This window comes from Engystomops pustulosus, chromosome 5, assembly GCF_040894005.1.
Source record: "Engystomops pustulosus chromosome 5, aEngPut4.maternal, whole genome shotgun sequence".
Classification (NCBI taxonomy): Eukaryota; Metazoa; Chordata; class Amphibia; order Anura; family Leptodactylidae; genus Engystomops; species Engystomops pustulosus.
The window spans coordinates 82,563,735-82,584,105 of NC_092415.1; the positions used below are offsets into that span (position 1 = coordinate 82,563,735).

At 39.7% G+C, this 20,371-nt stretch overlaps 1 protein-coding gene across 1 annotated transcript in view; it reads right to left on the reverse strand.

Moving 5' to 3' along the window:
* Positions 1-8,597: 8,597 nt before the first annotated feature.
* Positions 8,598-20,371, reverse strand: part of SLC22A23 (solute carrier family 22 member 23) — an 86,243-nt gene continuing 74,469 nt past the window's right edge. Inside the window, exons 5-10 of the mRNA XM_072152498.1 lie at positions 20,152-20,279; positions 19,671-19,773; positions 18,218-18,450; positions 17,976-18,008; positions 16,080-16,203; positions 8,598-11,512 (exon numbers count right to left, since the gene is read on the reverse strand). Coding sequence (XP_072008599.1) covers positions 11,155-11,512; positions 16,080-16,203; positions 17,976-18,008; positions 18,218-18,450; positions 19,671-19,773; positions 20,152-20,279 — 979 coding nt within the window. The 3' untranslated portion in view covers positions 8,598-11,154. The remainder of the gene's footprint in view (positions 11,513-16,079; positions 16,204-17,975; positions 18,009-18,217; positions 18,451-19,670; positions 19,774-20,151; positions 20,280-20,371) is intronic.

Genomic DNA, 20,371 nt, shown 5'->3' on the forward strand with positions numbered 1-20,371 from the left:
TGTCCTGGTAGGAAGCTTCAGCTTGTCCTGCAGGGCTTCAGGTATCACCTTTAAAGGTAAGATGATACCCCTTTTCCTCACTACACTAACTCTAGTCTAATACTCCACTCTTCAGAGGCAGGGGCTAGGCTCTTCCTGCTCTGGTATGGGCTAGACTGAGATTTCTCACTCACTCACTGATCTCTAGGATTCCACACTAGAATAATCATCCAGAACATTCCTGGCCAGAGGTTTTACTACCTCCCTTTGGTCAGGTGGTGGCTGCTCCTCCAATCACATCTCAGCTTACAGAGCACAGGATGTAACACATATCATTGGACAACAGCATCTTGCATCATACAAAATACTTAACCTCTGCCTTGCCAGGCAGGATTCACCACTGCAATACCGCTATGTCCTATCAGGACCATGTAGTGTGATGTGGGTATATGCAGGTGGGACGTATTCGCAAACCCTCCCTCGCCATTGCATCGGCGAGGGTGTTGCAAATGTATCAGCCCTTTCCTCCCTCCACCATTAGTCAGGTCACACAGGAGGCTGCAGAGATAACACAAGTAACAGGCTGAGCTCTGATCTCTCCTGATGCAGTCCTCCTCCTGTACTCTCCTCCATGCACTGTCCTGTGAGGGAATAGAATCCATTTTCTTTTGTGTAACATGTATCTATACAAAGATTTTTGGCTCTATTGATAGAAAAGACTCCTATGTACCATTTCCCACCATCCCCCCGTGTACACGGATCATCTTTCAGTTACATCCTCTTGAAGGCTAATGGAATGTGGGTATGGTCAATAGGCTCCTTTGTCTCAAGAACCTATAAAAACTGTCTGCAACCTAAATAAATTGGAATTCTCTCAAACATGTGAAGGTCTGAGTGATTCACCGAGCAGCTCGTACTATACAATGATTTGGAACCACACATCACATCGAGATATGGGGATATTTCCCTGACAAAACATGGCGCTCGAACAGCGACCTGGGTTTGCATGACGCCTACCGGAGAATTTAGGGATAATCCTTTCAGGACAGACAGACCATGCAGCTGCACAAAAAGGTAAGAAGTTTTTTTCTTACAAAATTGTTCTGTCTCTCCTTGATTAGATTTTCCTACATCCGGTGAGTTGCATGCCTATATTGCCCAGTCCAAAGAATCTTGTTAGTTTATTTGAAAACTCCATGTGATGTGTGGTAGTGTATATGGATATTGTGTGAGTTTGAACATGTGTGTTTGATAGCGCTATTGTGATACTGTATTGTACTGGTTTTAAGAACGTGCTAGGAATTGCCCCTACCTAAAGAGTCTCTTAGACAAGCAGCTTTTTGGAACGTAATTCGCTTGAGACAAAGTAGACTGAGTTTGGACAGTCGGACTTTATAAATTTATTTTGTGTGGTAGGTTCCAGAGCTGCTTCATGGAAGGGGACTGCAGTCATCTCTTGACGGGCAAACGGTTTAAAAAAAAAAAAAAAAAATTTTAGAATTAGAAGTGGTTAAAATTGCCCTAAGGAAGAGTGGGGGACTGCGAGGGTGTGCCGGCACTAGAGATATAATATAGGAAAATGATGAAAAAAATTGCTAGGTAGGATGAGAGGCAATTCAGAGGGAAAACCAGACGTACGGATCTTGAATGATAAAAAAAAAAAAAAAAAAGAAGCTGTAAAATGGATGTCAGAGAATGTTGGAAAAAGGACAAGTATATCAAAAAGATGGTTGTTTGTATGTTGGTAAATGGAAAGGTTCTTAAAAGAACAAAGGCTGGTTGCATAATGATAATGATATGATGGAAATTGCAAGTGGATAGAAGAAAGTTACAGAGGAAGTGACCAGAGGAGGTTATAAAGAAACAGCCATAGGAAATTGTGTGTTGTATGAGTGTTATGACGATGACGGACAGAAACGTTGGACAGACAAAAGACAACATTTAGTAGAAAAAATTTCTGCCTCCACCCAAAAATGGTGGATGAATTGATGTATGGAAACAAAGAAACAGACTGGCGGAGACATGTGCATGCAATGTGGCACCTAGACCCAACCCCCACACTGGAATATATCCGGTCAAGACTAGATTTGAAAAAGTGCGGGCTCTGCAGAGAACAAAGACGTAGTGTTCAGATGTTTGTCCTGTAGGGGGCAGATGTTTCTCACTTTGATATACTTTAGTAGACCAGTGGTATGGGTAATGATGCATTGCCTAAAGATCTTTGGATTTGCATCCCACAGTCCGCTCAGCTGTATTTAGCTGTATTTAGCTGTATTGTTGTAACTTTAGAAGACAACTAAGATATAGTACCCAGGGAATAAATGTAGGAGACTGTGCCTGCTTATCTAAGAGTCACCTCTCAGAACTACAAGGTCCAAAAACCCGGGTAGTAACATATTTGTTACGGATTTTGGTCTTCTGTGGGGAGAGCTCCTGGACGGTTGTGCAGTCCCTATTGGATTCCCTGAGCTGACCCTTGCCAGATACTGTAGATGTTCTATGAGTTTATTCCATTATACATTCCTGCAGATTATGGCAAAGAGATAAATATGTGTTTTGTCTATATCATGTGTAGTGCTAGTGGTATTTCATCAGTTACCAGATGTGAGGAAAGCACAGCACACAATTGTGGACAATTGTTCATTGTAGGCTTGGACCTGAGAGATCCTGTGATTTATGTTTAAAAACATCAGAAATGTAGTGTAAAACTTTATAATACACCTAAAAGTTTGAAGGGTGTGGTCAAAAGTTTTAGCAATTTTGCAATTGGAGTGAACTTAGATGTTACAAATGGTGTGTTGGATTCTTTCTTTGTTCTTTGGTATGCGGGGACACTTAGTACTACAGACACCACAGGGAGAAGGAGGGGGCTGCCTCCCCCCCTTGTCTCAGTGAACACAGGAGGGGGGGGAGGGGGAGCACATGTTGGAATGTTAAGAGAAGAAAGGAACAATGAGAATGTATGTTCATTACTGATAACCCTCATGGTCCTTAGCAGATTAGGGTTTGATTCGGTGCAACATCTGTAATTTTATTGTTTTAACCAGGAGTAAAAGCTCCCTATGATCCCTACACTATTACTCCTATTCAGCAGCTATGACTGAGATTATTATTAGGAGCTTTTTAGGCAGAAGTTATAACACACCTAAAAGCCTCCTACGTCACTGTCTCTAGTGATGCTTCTGCTCAGTAACACTGTCTCCCAGTATGTGCCCCCAGCATGTGTCCCCAGTATGACTCTATAGTTTTATAATTATACAGCATTGATACATCGGCATTGGTCCCAAAACTGTGTTTTTTCTGGAACATATTGTTCACTTTTTATTGTTCTCATTTAAGTTTAAGCCAAGCACCTCAGAGGAGAGGACACAGGCCGGAAGCTCTGCTGATCGTGTGTCACATGACAACCTGGATCCTTCTTGGTTTTGTATCCTACTGCTGCCTACGTATAAAAAGCTTCTGTAGTAGTTTTGGACTATCCTGATAGTATTTCACCTCTTCATGACTAGAAACCTCGGTTATAATGTGCCCTCTTTATGATGTATTACATTGAATCCAGCTCCACTATTTTCGCTAGATTCAAAGGGGGGAGACATGAGGTAGACGGGTTGTATTTAAAATTTTCTATTAACTTAATGATAAATGAACCAGTTACCTTTTTGTAATGTCAAAACTGAATATATCATTAATCTGCATTTTGAGTTTTTTGTAGATGGCTTTAGAAACCAGGAATGAGGTTAATTCTACATCAGATGTGCAGCGGTCACACAACATGAGGTAACAGCAGCAGAACCACTCCTGACCTACCTGTCTGTACAGGAGGTGGAGGTGAAGGCACTGATGGAGGAGTGTAAAGTGGCAGAGGGGAAGAATGTGAGTCTTGTGGGATTCCTTATGATTCCTAACTTCATATAGTAAGTATATCAACAACTATGAGACTTTGAAATAGCTGATAGAGGCCTTAGTGTTATAATAAAGGTCCATCCTAGAAGGTAAAACCTATGAAGCTCTAATACATGAAGTGACCATACTGGTTACTAGGAAAGCCTAGGGGAAAGGAGCCTGGATCAGTACAGTCCGTGACCCTCGCTGGCCCAGTAGGGTTATCTATACTCCTGTCTATATAGAAACAGGCTTCACAGGTGAGGAAGCAAGACTGGAGTAACTGGGACCCCATGGATGGAGGGTGGACTATGGCAAAAAGGTGACAAGCAATGTCTGCCAAGGGCCCTTTACCCTATGATGGTTCAGTGCACCCACAGGGTGAGACACCAGTCTAAGACTCTATATGCTCCGTGGTGGATAAGTATTGAGTATCACTTAGATTCACTTTTGCTACTGTCCATTTACACAAGTATGTTTATATATACCTAGTACAATGTAGGGAGAGTAGTGAAGAGAACCTACCATTAATATTAGGACCGAATTAATTGTGTTGTGATATAATGTTCAGGATGCTCAGGAGGGAAGCAGGTGAAGGGTTAGATAAGTCCTGGATGTGTGACTAGCACATGTCAATGTACCACCTGAGCAGTACCTGAAATTATTCACAAAAGGGAGGAATTGTGAGGGAATAGAATCCATTTTCTTTTGTGTAACATGTATCTATACAAAGATTTTTGGCTCTATTGATAGAAAAGACTCCTATGTACCATTTCCCACCATCCCCCCGTGTACACGGATCATCTTTCAGTTACATCCTCTTGAAGGCTAATGGAATGTGGGTATGGTCAATAGGCTCCTTTGTCTCAAGAACCTATAAAAACTGTCTGCAACCTAAATAAATTGGAATTCTCTCAAACATGTGAAGGTCTGAGTGATTCACCGAGCAGCTCGTACTATACAATGATTTGGAACCACACATCACATCGAGATATGGGGATATTTCCCTGACAGTCCCTCCATGTTACCCTGCTGTCCTGCAGTCCTCCTCCTGTACTCTCCTCCATGCACTGTCCCTCCATGTTACCCTGCTGTCCTGCAGTCCTCCTGTACTCTCCTCCATGCACTGTCCCTGCATGTTACACTGCTCTCCTGCAAAGGGGCCCCTGTGCCTGACTAGCAGGGAAGTCGCTAAACATCAGCAACATGTGAGAAGCTGTCATCTATCTATCTCCTATCTATCTATCTATCTCATATCCATCTATCTCCTATCTATCACATATCCATCTATCTATCTATCTATCACATATCCATCTATCTATCTATCACATATCCATCTATCTATCTATCACATATCCATCTATCTATCACATATCCATCTATCTATCTATCACATATCTATCACATATCCATCTATCTATCTATCTATCACATATCCATATATCTATCACATATCCATCTATCTATCTATCACATATCTATCACATATCTATCACATATCTATCACATATCTATCACATATCTATCACATATCTATCACATATCCATCTATCTATCTATCACATATCTATCACATATCTATCACATATCTATCACATATCTATCACATATCTATCACATATCTATCACATATCTATCACATATCTATCACATATCTATCACATATCTATCACATATCTATCACATATCTATCACATATCTATCACATATCTATCACATATCTATCACATATCTATCACATATCTATCACATATCTATCACATATCTATCACATATCTATCACATATCCATCTATCTATCTATCACATATCTATCACATATCTATCACATATCTATCTATATATCTATCTATCACATATCCATATATCTATCACATATCCATATATCTATCACATATCCATCTATCTATCTATCACATATCTATCACATATCTATCACATATCCATCTATCTATCTATCTATCACATATCTATCACATATTGATCACATATCCATCTATCTATCACATATCTATCTATCTCTATCTCCTATCTATCTCTCTATCTCTCCATCTCATATCTATCTATCACATATCCATCTATCTATCTATCACATATCCATCTATCTATCACATATCCATCTATCTATCACATATCCATCTATCTATCTATCTATCTATCTATCTATCTATCTCATATCTATCTATCTCATATCTATCTATCTATCTATCTAGTGATTTGGTTGCAATTCCTTACAAAATACACAGAAAGAGATTCAATCAACATGCAAAAATACAAAAGTTTATTAGTAAAAGTCATAAAAACAACTATTGCACCTAATTTTGTACAATCAATGCATACAAGAAGAGCAAAACAATGTATTCTCACAGCATCATGGTCGGTCAGGCGGACAGTAAAGTGTAAATATGTCGGAGGACTAGAAAAATGCAGGGACATCAAACTCCATGCGTATCCTCACTTCAAAGTGACTTTCTCAGGGGTAAGTGTCACTTTGGAGTGACGATACACGTGGGGTTTGCCTCCCCTGCAACCACCTAGACTTCCGCCATGCATGTCAACCTGACCGACCATGATGCTGTGAGAATCCATAGTACATGTGTACTATGTGCAGTGTCCTGTGTAGTGTGCAGGGGGCGCCAGATTCAGGATTTCTGGCGCACGTTCTTCATGAATCTGGTGCCCCCTGCACTGCTTTGACAGACTGCACCAACTTTTTTTGGTGCACTTTTAACATGGGGCGTATGACACATTTCAATTGGACTTCTATTGGATCAGTAAATGCAGGGACTATTTGAGCACAGCAGGTGGAAGGAGACTCTGAAGGCTGAGCGCTCTGTAGCACTGAGTTGTGCAATAACTGCAGCTGTCAGTGCTGTGCATGTGCCTGGCTAGGCCCCTCCCACATCTGCTTCTGTGTGGAACAGAGTAGAGGCTGAACACGCATCATAATAACAAATAGAAAGGTATCTTTACTTCCAGGTAACCATTACAAATAGATTTTTGAAATATTTTAACCTCTTTGACAGCTTTTTGTAGTCAATTGTTTCGTGGCATAACCCCTTTAAGCATGCTAGACTCCTCTAGGCAGGGGACGATGGCAAGGTCTTTTGTTAGTTTCAGGGCACGTCGAGAGAGTTCCTCACAGCTCTGCTGTTCACTTAATTATTCATGCCCCCGCCACTCAACATGCACCCCTTGCCCGCCATGATCAAAAATCTGGTGATGTCAACCGAACGTCTGCAAATCTTGAGCATGTGCGAGAACTCGTTCCTTGCACAGCCCACAGGTTACTAGTGCGGCTGCGCAAGGAACGATTTCTTGCGTATGCGTGAGATTTGCAAACAGCCATCTGACGTCACCGGCAGTCTGAGCATAGTGAGACAGAGGGGTGTATACTGAGTGGTGGGGGGCGTGAATTATTAGTGAACAGTGGAGTCGTGAGCCACTCGGGTGACGTGAGCCGCCTCAGGCTAATTTACATATTTATATGAAGTTCTTTTCCGCAGAATCCGGGAGCCCTAAAGACATCATCCCCTAGAAGTAACGACCATGCTTAAGAGGACAGTCTACCCATCAGTAATCTGGTGGTAGATGTCCTTTAACCCTTTCACGAACCGTGACGTAATGGCACGTCACAGGTCGGCTGCGGGTGCTTGGAGAGGGCTCACGGGCTGAGCCCTCTCCATAGCCGGCAAGTCTTTGCTGCAAATCGCAGCAAAGACTTACCGGTACCACCCGCGATTGGCCAGCCGGGATGGGAGCAGGAACGTGGAGAGGTGAGTGAACTTGGAAAGGGGTGCTGCCACTGAGAGGGGCACAGCTGTGCCTGCGATTCGAGACGTAGATCACAGGGGCACCTGTGACACCCTATCTACTGGGGGGCATGTGCATATTGTACGGCTCTTACGGAATAACATTGTAAAATATGAGGCGATCATGGCTCTCTCAGCCAAAAAGGTTCCTGACCCCTGCTGATGGCAAGGTCTTCTGTTAGTTTCAGGGCACCCAGATTCCACAGAAAACAACTTTATAAAAATATGTAAATGAGCCGAAGCACTTAGATTCACGTCAAGAGAGTTACTCACAGCTCTGCTGTTCACTTAATTATTCATGCCCCCGCCACTCAACAAGCACCCCTTGGCCGCCATGATCAAAAATCTGGTGATGTCAACCGAACGTCTGCAAATCTTGAGCATGTGCGAGAACTCGTTCCTTGCACAGCCCACAGGTTACTAGTGCGGCTGCGCAAGGAACGATTTATTGCGTATGCGTGAGATTTGCAAACAAATAAACGTTATATATTTTTGATTGTGGGGAGTGAAAAATAAAAATGAAAGAACAAAAAAGAACAAGGTCCTTAAAGGGTTAAAGAGGTTGGCCACTTTTCAATAAATGTGTTCTATCACTCTCTGCATGTATATGTACCTGTGTCTTTGCCACCTGTGAGAGCTTTATCAGAATTCTTGCTTGTTGGTAGGGGATAAAATAAAATAAATTTTTTTAGATTTGGTCTCTCACAGTTGATGTGTACCCACAATAAAATTACAGACCTTTCCATTCCTTGTAGGTGGGTAACCTTGCAAAATCGGCATTGGGATAAAATACTTCTCCCCTTTCCCCTGTATGTAGTCCATTATTGCAAGATGCAGTAGTGCTTGACAATCCCTCCAATGTGTCTTATACCACCTATTACAATATTAAACCAGGGATAAACGACAGAAACACACAGCCTGCTGCCTCTTTTTAGGTTTTTATTTCTGTACACATACAGTACAAATAGTTTTTGCGCAGATACAACTGGGTGACATGCACACATTTAGTTTTTAAGACATGTTTCAGTACTCAATTTGAAAGCTTGTGCTATGGATGTGTACCACCAAACTACTCCTGAAGAACTAACAAAACATGTATGTACTAAAAAAATAAACCCCCAACAAAAACATTGTTGTCCTCTTCTCGTACAGAAAACATAAAAAGACAATTTACACAAATGCCTGTAGCAGGAGAAATGCTGATCGTGTAGAAACAAATTTCATGTAACTACTAAAAATAGTTTTACTTCTAAGCTGTATTTTACATTTTGTATGAAACACTAGACCCATCAAAAGCAGTTCACATAATTCCAAACATTCTTACCAAATCGACCACTGCTGCTTCCCCAAAGGACATCTCAGTATGACACATTGTCATTAGTAATGGTGGCCAGTTGTAACATTAGTGTTAAAAAGAAACAGATAAAATCTTCGCTTGGTATGAGTGACCAGTATAACCTATTGCTCTGAAGATGAAGACACCAGGATTAGTGGTAGTGGTTTGTCGCATCTACAGTACTATGTCAACAATTCATGGATGATTGCTTCAAGATTACTATACAAAGAAGACACTAAAAGTTATTACTTTTATAAAGGAACAGAAATGTGAGGGATCGGTGTTAAACACCTGGAATAAAATAGGCTAAATCTCCTCCAAAACACTCACAATACACTTCAGAACACAGTTGTTTTTTTTCTTTGTTTTTTTTTTCCTTTGTTTTTTTAAGGTGCATCATATCCCCGTCTGTGTTAAGAGGGGATGCAGTGCGCTTTTTGTCATCCCAACGGTAAAGTGATCAACACTCACAGTTCATTTAATGGCACTTCTTCCAATTTGGTGACCCGTGATTTTGGCTCCACAACATTTAGCAACATTTATTAAAATACTAACATTGATTTTTGCATCTGTACAAACCCCAACTTCCCTCCCTCCAGATCACAAAACTAGATCGGCCACAGAATTTTTTTTCTTTCTTCCATATGATGCATCTAAAAACCCCAACAGCAACAGCATAGTTCACATTATGATTAACAGTATTCTACTAGAAAGCACTAATGTAACAGTTACAACGAATACACTTTCATCGGCAGGTCGTGTGGCTTGAAATCCTTGTGAAGGCCGATCTCTAAGCAAGATGTTTGAAGAGCTCCATCGCAGGCCCAGATCGTTCGCTGCTAGAACATAATGATGGAAATGGTGCTGCCATTGGACTGGTTTTGTGTTGAGTAAATAAGATGTGCACCAAGCTAGAGATCAGGTATACCCTGCATGTGTATTGTCCTGTATCTGCCCATCCACAGAGTAGGAAAGATTTCTACACAATCATTCCCATTGTATATTAAAAAGATTCCTTTTTGAATGTTTTTTTTTTAAAAGTCTTACTACTCAAGGAGGTTTTTCAAGTTCCCCACCGAGTACTGGCCACGGTTCTGACAAATCTGAGAAGAATCATGGGCTGTTTATGGTAAATAAACACAATGGCCAACGAAGAAACCATCATAAATGAGGATGTCTTGCTTTGTTGTTAAGTTTAACCAATGGGAAGCAAAGTACTGATGGTACTTATGTTTTCTACAATGGTATTGCAAGGACATCTCAATCTCCTACTGACCAACAAAAGGGGTCAAACGTGTATCAGATCACAATTGCTATAGATTACAGAAGCATTAACTCTTTCAATGGGAAAGTAATTGCCTTCAGTAGCCAATGTTCTGTTCATACAGGAGGGTAGAGTATTCAGCAGAATTTGGCACATATTAACTTCACATCTTTAAAAGCCTTTTCCCAAGTGTCTTCAATATAAGACGTAAAACCTGAGGTCTAACCATAAGGTACGCTCAGTAATAGCTGCGACTTCTAGAATGATGGCAGCTAGCAGGCTCTTTCAATGTAGTGGTTTTTCTCATTTTCCAACTGTTCTGTATTGCTCAAGTATTCAAGCTAAAAAAAAAAAAAATTAACTTGTCCATTAATCTGGGTTTCCCTTTCATACATCGATAATTGACTGATGAGCAGAAACCTCCCACTACTGTTGCGTTGTCAGTGTCAGAAAGTTTGGATACTATTTTTGCTTTTGTTTTTGAGGTTTCCCGGGCAGCTGTAAATGTAAGGAATGGGAAACAGAGAATGGGAAATTCTCTAAAAAATAAATAAGAATCACAGTCATTCATGTCAGTTTCTTATCTGTGGAAATGTCTATTATCTTGTAAAGTATATATCGATTATTGACTGGAAAAGCTGTAACAGATATTGTGGTGGAAACCAAGGTTGGGGTCAATTCATGACTGATCAGGACAAAAATCACTTCTTCAATTCTGGGTTATTAGAGGCTGAATTCCTTTTGGTGTTTTTCAGAAGGTTGAAGGGACATAAGCAGCTGTGTGGGAGGATGCCCCAATACCAGAAAATCCTATGGTTGGTCTACAAGACCTGTGCAAAGGGGAAACAAATAATAAATACATGAGATGTTTCTCCATGGCAGTTATGTGGATTTTATACCATTGACTGTGGTGTTTTCAGATACACCATCCCCCGTGGCTGCGGAATCATGGAGACCAGAGTAGTCCTTGAGTTCAGAGTTTGTTAACAAGAGTGGTTGCTCTCCTTTCTTGTGAGGTAGGAGAGGCTGACGGGTATAATGCTCTCCATGAGGGATGTTTTCTGGGAGGCTTTGGTGCTTACTTTCAGGCAGTAGAAGAATGCAAATGATACAAATCAATGTACAGCAGGCAAAGATAATGTGATGGAGAAAATACCCCTTCTGATTGTGAAGCTCCATGATGGGGGCTGTTAGCATCCCAAAGCCAGCGCTGGCCAAGACCAAGCCCAGACCACCACCCCTAAAGAAAATAAGAAAAAAAATATTCATAACCAAAGCATGAAATGGTACGTCTTTAGCAGACAGGTAACAACTAAGCACAATGTAGTTCTTATTATAGCCACATGTCACAATTCAGATAAATATCAGACACATACATGTATAAGCAATCAGTCATGGGTCAGTTGGGCACCGCTGGGTTCCACTATGTGATGCATCTGGCAATGCATAGTAGTCTTCAGTATAAGGAGAAAATAAATTATATATATATATATATATATATATATATATATATAGATGGTAAATGGTTAACATTAAACCTCCATACAAAAAGGTGGCTGCATTCTACAAGTGTCAGTACCTGGCAGCGAATAAAATTATAATAAAAAATAAATAAGTGCCTATTAGTTTGTACCAAAGTTTGAACCAGCACCAGCCACTTGTATGTACTATGTCAAGGGCCTACATGAACCAGTTGTCTTGATTAAAACTACACTCTGAAGATGAGCTTTCACATGAGACCTCACATCTGTTAGATGCAGGAGAAGAAGGAAGGCCTCGGACACTGGCTCTAATAGGTAAACGAGTTTAATCCACAGTTAGAAATCAAGAATCTTTATTTTAGTATCAAAAGTTAAAAACAATGTTCATCATGATGAAAAAATGGCATAAAGGTGACACGTTTGTAGCCGTAGGATCGGGCTAGGAACAAGAACCGTATCCAAATGCATCATCCGCATGCTGTTTTCTCATCATGATGAACAGAATTTTTAACTCTTGCTATTACAATAACGATTCTTGATTTTTAACTATAGATTAATCTTGTTTGTCTATTGGAACCGTTTCTAGAAGACTCCCTTCATCTCCTGCATCTTACAGTTCTGGGACCGGACGCACCTATATGTCCACGTCCAAACTAAAGGGAACAAACAAACACTAGGAGGGGAGTCGGATTCAAAAACCATTTTCTTTGTATTAAGACTGCACAGATTACTACCAAAAGTATAACCGAACATACATAAACACAGGGTGATATCACAGTTGTTACCACTAGAGGGCAGGCACAGAAAACCTAAGTGTATGCGAGGCTAGAGCTATCCAATGCACATGGTAGCTTTCTCTCAAGAGACGCCCAAGTCAGCTCACTTGCAGCACCCTAGGTTTTCCTTTTCTTCATAACTATTTCATCAATATTTTTTGGCTGCGAATTACAGCTACAATGGCATTTACATTTAGCTTTTGCAATGATAAATTATTTAGTACTTAGTTATTGTTATTAATCACTTTAAAGAATAAAAAAAAGTTAATAGCAGATTTGTTAAAATATTTAAATGGTTTATGTAAGTGTTTCAATATTCTGTTTTGCATGACAGAAGTTAAAAGCAGTATTCCAAATGCAAGTGTGAACTAGGCCTTATCATATGCTCCCATTCAAATAAACATGCACACTCAGTTGTGCCAGTTATGTGCGTTCATGGTGGAACTGGAAGAAACATTTGTTTGGCCGCTACCTATTGTATGTGAATGGATACCTTAAATGCAGTAATGGGAAGACAAAAGTGAAGTGTCCATTTCAAAGAATGTAAAATACCCTATAGGAACAGCTCCCTACGTTTCTAGAATATTTCTGTTAAGAAGGGGTTACAAGACAAAGACCAGATTCCTAATTCTCAAGTGCTGCAGTTAATTAACTTCGGAGACTAACACGTTCTCTCGGTGGGAATATTTACCAGACAAAAGGAATCATTCAGGGAGTTTCAGAGCGAGACAGGATCTGATGGTGTGATGCAACAAAAGTCAGATTATGTGAAATGTATTATTAAGATGGAAGCCACAACTAACTGCATTATGCATATTAAGTAGTGGATTATCCCCTCCACCCAAAAGGTTATGGTAGGACTTAATAGCTTCAAAAAAATTAGAGCAATAGAGGTAAATAATGAACAAGAATGAGGAGAGTGAGAAATGTTTCCATCAATCAATAACTTTATAAACTAATGTCACTGATGGAAGAGATCAAATACTACTAATGACCTATGGAGGTCTCACTGTAGTGTAGTGTGCGGGTATCAGACGCGTTACCACCACAAGTACTAATGACCTATTATTTGACCCTGTCTATCAGTAAAATGGCACAAGCAGCTGAACATGTAGGCACACCATTGTTAGGAATTACCTACCCCCAAGAAGGAGTATTGGCAGAAACTTTAGATGCACGGCCAATGGTGCAAACACTTTAGAAAGGAAAAGCAACTTCTCCAGTGTTCTGGTATTAGAATCAAAGTTTTTCAGGGTTTTTTTTGTGTTTTAGCATTGGATTTAGCATTTAGAGTTACAACTGTGGCAGAGTTATACACTATTGTGCCCGGTCATCTTAAAAGTTCAGATGTGGACATCTAAAAAAGTTGCAAATTTGTGTGCGATCGTGGTAAAAATTTGCACAAATAAACTCCAGTCCAGTGAGGTGAGGGGGTGTGTAAACATTTGAGACTTTTGTGTGACTTTTCAAATAAAAATCTCAAAATATAAACTTAATATATCAACCACTAAGATAAATCAAGCAAGCCCAAAACCTTGATTTAAAGCGAACCTGTCACCAGGAATGTAATTTTTAACGGGTGACAGGTTCTAATAGCTTATGCTATGCTGATTTAAAAAATTTCTGTCAGCATTCTGAATTATTTCAGTAGTTTATATAAGTTTATTTCACATTACCTGCTTCCCTGCTAGCAGTGCGTGGCGAGTCCCTGGGGAGGGGGCAGCTGCAGCCTGTGTTTGCCTGTGTTGGTCTTCTCTCCTCCTCACTCATGTAGCGCCCTCTCCACTTTCTGTCACGTGCATTAAACAGGTGGAGAAGGTGGAGGTTGGGATGCATGAGGAGACAGGGACACCTACTGCTGGCAGGGAGCCAGGTAACGTGAAATAAAATTATATAAACTACTGAAATGATTCAGAATGCTAACAAAGGAGTTTGTCAGCATAGCATAGGCTATTGGAATTTGTCACCTGCTAGAAATTAAATGGTCACCAGTAATATAAGATAAATGTCTCCCCATATGTTTTATTTCACAACAGGAACAGATAAAACAATCTAAAACGCTTGCCAGTTTTGAAAAGACAAGCGTTCTAATCATAGAAACCATGGCTTTGTGTATGAGCCAATTAACCAACAACAAAAAAAATGTATGTTAGCCAAAAAAAACAGAGGCTAGCATTTGTTCCACAAACAAGTTTGTGTGCAAGAGCCCTATTACTCTGTTTTGGATGCTGGGAAATTGCACCACTGACTTCCTGTGTGGAGCAAACCTTGGGCTACCTGCACATAAATGTGTGTGTATTTTGAATAGATATATATATGTAAAAAAAGGATGTTATTGTTTTTTGCAACAGTCAGCTGATTGCCAGAATCAATTCTGCAGCCAATGGGGTCTGTCATGAACAGTAAATGAGGAGTTATTAGCATCATGCCCTACAGCTTGCCCAGCGACAAGGGCTTCTCCATGAATACCTACAGTAAATCAGAGTTAAGTGGAGAACCCTAGTAAACAAGGTTTCCTTCAATGATTGCCTTGTTCTGGAGTGAATTGGTAGGTTGCAATCTCAGCATCAAGTCACTTCATGGACTGAAGCTACAGCCTAATAAAACAGAATGTGATCTGTCATTGCTGTTTATCTCTAAATGATGTAGTCAATTTGGTAGACCTGCAGTAGCAAAGTAAGCAATCGCTGTTTCTAAAACCAAGTGGCTTCCTTCCCAGGATTTTGCTACAGGACTGCACACACCACAAGCTTTCAAGCGGTTGTGCAATGTATATTAACCGCTCTTATCTATGTCCTTCCACAAGGAGTTAGATAGATCTGTATGACTGACATGACAGCTGTAAATGTGTGCAACAGTTCAGTCTCATAAGTGAAACCAGGTCAATGACCTCCAGAGAATGACTACAAACACTATGTGAAAGAAGTCCAGACAATAAATACGTCATTCAGGTCTCAGGAAAGTTGAGTGGCTGTTTCTGGGTGAGTCCTGACAGCGGCTAAATGAGTCTAGTCATGCAGAAATACAGGAAAGGAATGTATTTCTCCAAAACAGGTTTATCAGGAAAAGAAAAGAGAAAAAAATGGAGATACAGTAGGTAAGCACAAATATACAACCTATACCTCCGCATAGGAGGATGAGCACAAATGTTGCACTTAGGCAGCACATCTGTGACCACAGACTTGTAGAATAGTCATCACCCCACAAAGGCAGCAATAGTAACCGCTTTCACATCATCAGTAAAGCTCCGTTCACACCAGGTTTTTTCATTACACTATTTTTTCTGCTATTTGGTAACCAAAGGAGGAGGGTATGGAACCTGCCCAACATAGGTGTGAACTGAGCCTTAGTAATTTGGTAAAACAGCTTTTATAGGCAATTAGTTTTGAGGTTGTGTCCATGTGACAGTCATCTCCTGCAAGGCTGGGAACTGCATGACATATCTGCAGGAGAGTTGGTACATTATGTAGCCAGATATGAACTGATACTAATAAAAGCTGCAGAAAACAGATTTTCAATACAATTGTTTCTAAGTAACACATCCACCTACCTGATCACAGTGGGGGTGATTTCTGCACAGAAAAACACACTCAAACTTCCAACGGCATGTGAGGAGAACATCCCGATGATGGAGAAGATCACAGAGAATTTGTTTTTCACAGTTTCACTCATTCCTTAAAAGATTTAAAGACAACAGAATGGATATTGTAAAGCACTATTCTGGTTTTCAATTCAATAAAATTTTGTTGAAACTAAAAACAAAGTTAAAACATTACTACAATGTATAATATTATAGACATATTTACATGTACAAGCTTGACAAAGGCTGGGATTACAGCTGGAATGTTGCAGAAGGTGGAATAAACCCCAGTGTTTCACTATATTGGAGTGCTGCCATTTTTTCTTTGCATATATACATGAAGATTTCTTATTTTACATAATATTACAAAAGTACATCCGCTTTGAATTAAGTGTTTTACATATCAGGATATAATAAAACATCTGGTCCCTGGAAGGTCAATACAGCCACAGATAAACACATGACACATTACACCATTTCATTATTTATTTAACAAAAACTTTGAACAGACGAGACCAATGTGAAGATGTTTCGCCCTAACGCACAGTGCCAGGTTTGCCAAATACAACTTTGTGGAGGGAACTTAACCCCTTAACAAATTGGCGCTTTTTTCATTTTTTTTTAATTCTGTTTTTTGCTCCCCACCTTCAAAAATCCATTCACTTTTTATTTTTCCATCTATAGAGCTGTATGAGGGCTTGTTTTCTGTGTAACAAATTGTAATTTCGAGTGACAGCATTTAATATTCCATGCCGTGCACTGGGAAGTGGAAAAAAAACCCAAAATGTGGTGAATATGGAAAAAAAAATGCATTTGCTCCATTTTCTTGTCGCTTCTGTATTTACGCCTAGCATTTTTTGTTCAAAATGACACCTCCCCTTTATTGGTATGATCACTGTGATACCAAATTTATACAGGCTTTATTCGGTCTTAATAAGTATAAGGAGCTGTATAAGGTGTCAGGTACTACCCTTGTACAACCCCACTTTTTATTTAAATTTTTATGAATAGCAAAATTACAAAAAGTGGCATTTCAGACATTTGGGCGCTTTTTTCTGTTATGAGTTCACCACTAGGAATGACCATTTTTGATGGAAGGAGCTTTTGGGATGTGACAAGATCTATCTATTTACTTTACGAACAGTTCTGGGGGGGGGGGTGTCTTATTTTTTTTTTCTTTACAACTTTTTAATATTTCTTTTTTTTTTATTTCACACCCCCTAGGGTAATTTAACCCTAGGTTGTCTGATCAATCATACCATATACTGCCATATGTATGGCCGTATATGGGTATTTTGCACATGATTTGTTACAATGTGCCACCAGCACATAGCAACAGATCTTCAGAAATGACAAGTCCTCTTACAAAGACCCAAGGCTGTCATGGCGACTGATTGTCACTCCCTGATGATGTCACAGGGAGCAACGACCACAGCAAAGATGGCGGCGCCCATGTGTCACATGCTGCAAAACTGCAGGCGGCATGTAAAGGGTTGACATTTGCAATCGGTGCTAGCACCAATCCCAGTTCTTAATGGTGGGTGTTTGCAGTAATATGCAGCAAACAACCACTCTGTATGACAAGGGTTCTGCTCATGAGCCCTCTCCATACACATAACGCTCTGCTCTAATAGTACTGCGCATGTCGGTAAGGGGTTAAAATAGCTGTGCATAAACAAAAGGCCACAAGCTTCAATGAACTGAAGAACCAATGTAGAGAAGACTGGGATAGACATCATCCAGAACAATGGCAGAGACTATCATACAGAAAAATAATAACAAAAAACATCACATAAACAAACTGCTTTCAACGTGTCCCATATGTAATATACCACAAAATGCACACATGTAAATAAGGGATCATACCTGTCTCAGGGCGCTGGGTGTATTTGCCAATCACTAGTAAAACAAAGCACAGGAAAGAGAAGGAAAAAAAAGGGGGTAAGAATTAATTTGTGTCATTAACCCATATGACATAAATAGCAAAGAATGTATCACATACGTTAAAACAGTGAAATCCTTAAGTAGGAGTTTCTAAAAACCCTAACAGAATTAGAACTTCAATCACCAAACATATGTAATCGGTTTATGCCCAACTAACTACTTACAATTTAATAGGCCAAGCTGAAGAAGTGATGCCAAAGCTGTGAGAATCATGAAGAGCAGCAGTCCTCCTCTTCTCCCCAAAAACCCAACAACAGGACACATAGCCAGGCATGATGCTAATGTAATCCCTGCCATGGCAAAGTAGTTGGCGTAGAAGTTGTGCATGATGTTCATATTGACTTCAGGGTCCATCAAACTTTTAGCAAAGCAGTGGTGTATTCCATATCCAGTCAACCTGAAAATAACCGAACATTCATGTTGTAACAAAACATGTTGAAGTTGTTACTAGATTGTTAAGAGTATTTTCCAATAGCCATTTCATTCAACAATACAATCTCTTCCCCATTAAATGTATTTCCCAGCTAAAGAATAATAATGTATTAGAAACTCACAATAGAGACTAGACATAAAATAATGGTGTGTGCCCTTACAGATCTCTTCTGATGGTGCCAAAATGTCTCATCAGCCAACCAATCAAAACAACAATGACTGGATAAGGAGAGAGTCAGAGAAAAATTCCTTAAATTTATAACTGGATACTTACAGCCACAAGTCAAGCAGCTGGCAAAGCGATACTTCTTGGTTTACTGTTTTACTTTCGTGTCACTCAGTTGTCATAGGAGATTTAAGTATTGATATGAATACTGCTTTTAAAGCATTAACTATCTGTCTAACATTAATTGATTTTGGCTATTAAAATCACATATTGATGGGTTTTGATCTGAGAGACCCATAGACAGCCAGAACTCTGGAACTCCTTGGTCATTGTCTAGGCACAACCATGGATACAGGACTATGGCTGAGCTTGGCAGTGTAGCTCAGTCTCGTTCTATTTTGCTGCAAGTTCTGCAAATATGTGGGAATAGCAGAGGTAGGACCCTACTGAACATACATTGATGGCTTTTGCTAAGGTAAGTATATTGGGTAAAATTTTGTGACTAACTCCTTTACAAATACAGTTTTGTATAGTGATCTCCCCCACTCACTCAATCTACATTAAGAAACTGCAGAACAAGGACTGTAGTGTCACAATACAATATAGTAAGACTGTAGACTGCTACCATGAAGATATAAATGTTTTATAAGCTGCAGAAGTAACAATAATAGTTTTGTCTTTAGTTCAATGTTGCAAAATTTTAGTTCCTATTTACTATTTAATGCAGGCTGTTGGTAAAACATGCCATAGGTGTGGTGGATGCTGAAGTACATGCTATTGCACTTATACTTTTGTACAGTACATTCTGATTTATATGTAGATTGTTCTGGGTTTACTACTTACTTGATCTACACATTTGTACGCAACTGTTACTTTTACATATATTTTACTAATATTCTTGGCTTATTTTTCCACCTTTACCTGCTTTTGCATTTACTTACTAGGTCTCTATCAGGGGCACAGATGGTAAATGTGAAACAACACTTTTCCGTCACATAACACGTTGTAGCCAAACTTACGAGTTAACGCAAAGGACAAGTATATTTCTCCACAGGTTCCTGGTTCCCACAACTTTCACAATGCAAACTTTCTTAGGTCTTCTTCCAAGTTCCCTCTCCAATTCTAAAAGAAACACAGAAATGTAGATACAAATTTATGGACTACCCATGTAGAGCCATATCCAAGACCTGGCACTAGGCTAAATATTAATATGGTAGGTAGCATTACAATAATGGCTTCTGTCCACTATGTTCATCATTGCTGTATTTGGGAACATAAACTACAACTCCTCAGAGAACGTTTAGTCCTGACAGAATGAGGTGTCACCACTTCAGAACAAGCACTATAACATTTGTCTCTAGACAGTGGCATGTTAACAATAAAAGAAAATGTCTGACAAGATTCTTTTACCAAGTAATAATTTATAAAAAAAAGACACGAAAACGTAAACATGGATATCGAGAACGTGCATAGCAGATGTTACTAGAGTAATAGTGTTACCTGGCATCACGCCTTTGACGTCACTTTCTGTGTTCACTCTGTTCCTGTGAATAGTTTGAAGAATTTGCTTCTTAGAAGTGTCGAACTGCATTGTAGCCATTAACCACCTCAAGGATTCAGGAAAGATGCTGTAGGTAAGTAAGGACCATAGATCAGATATTTTCATAAGTTTTTCCATTCAAATCAGAATAACCAAAATATAGATTCTTCTAAGTAGTCT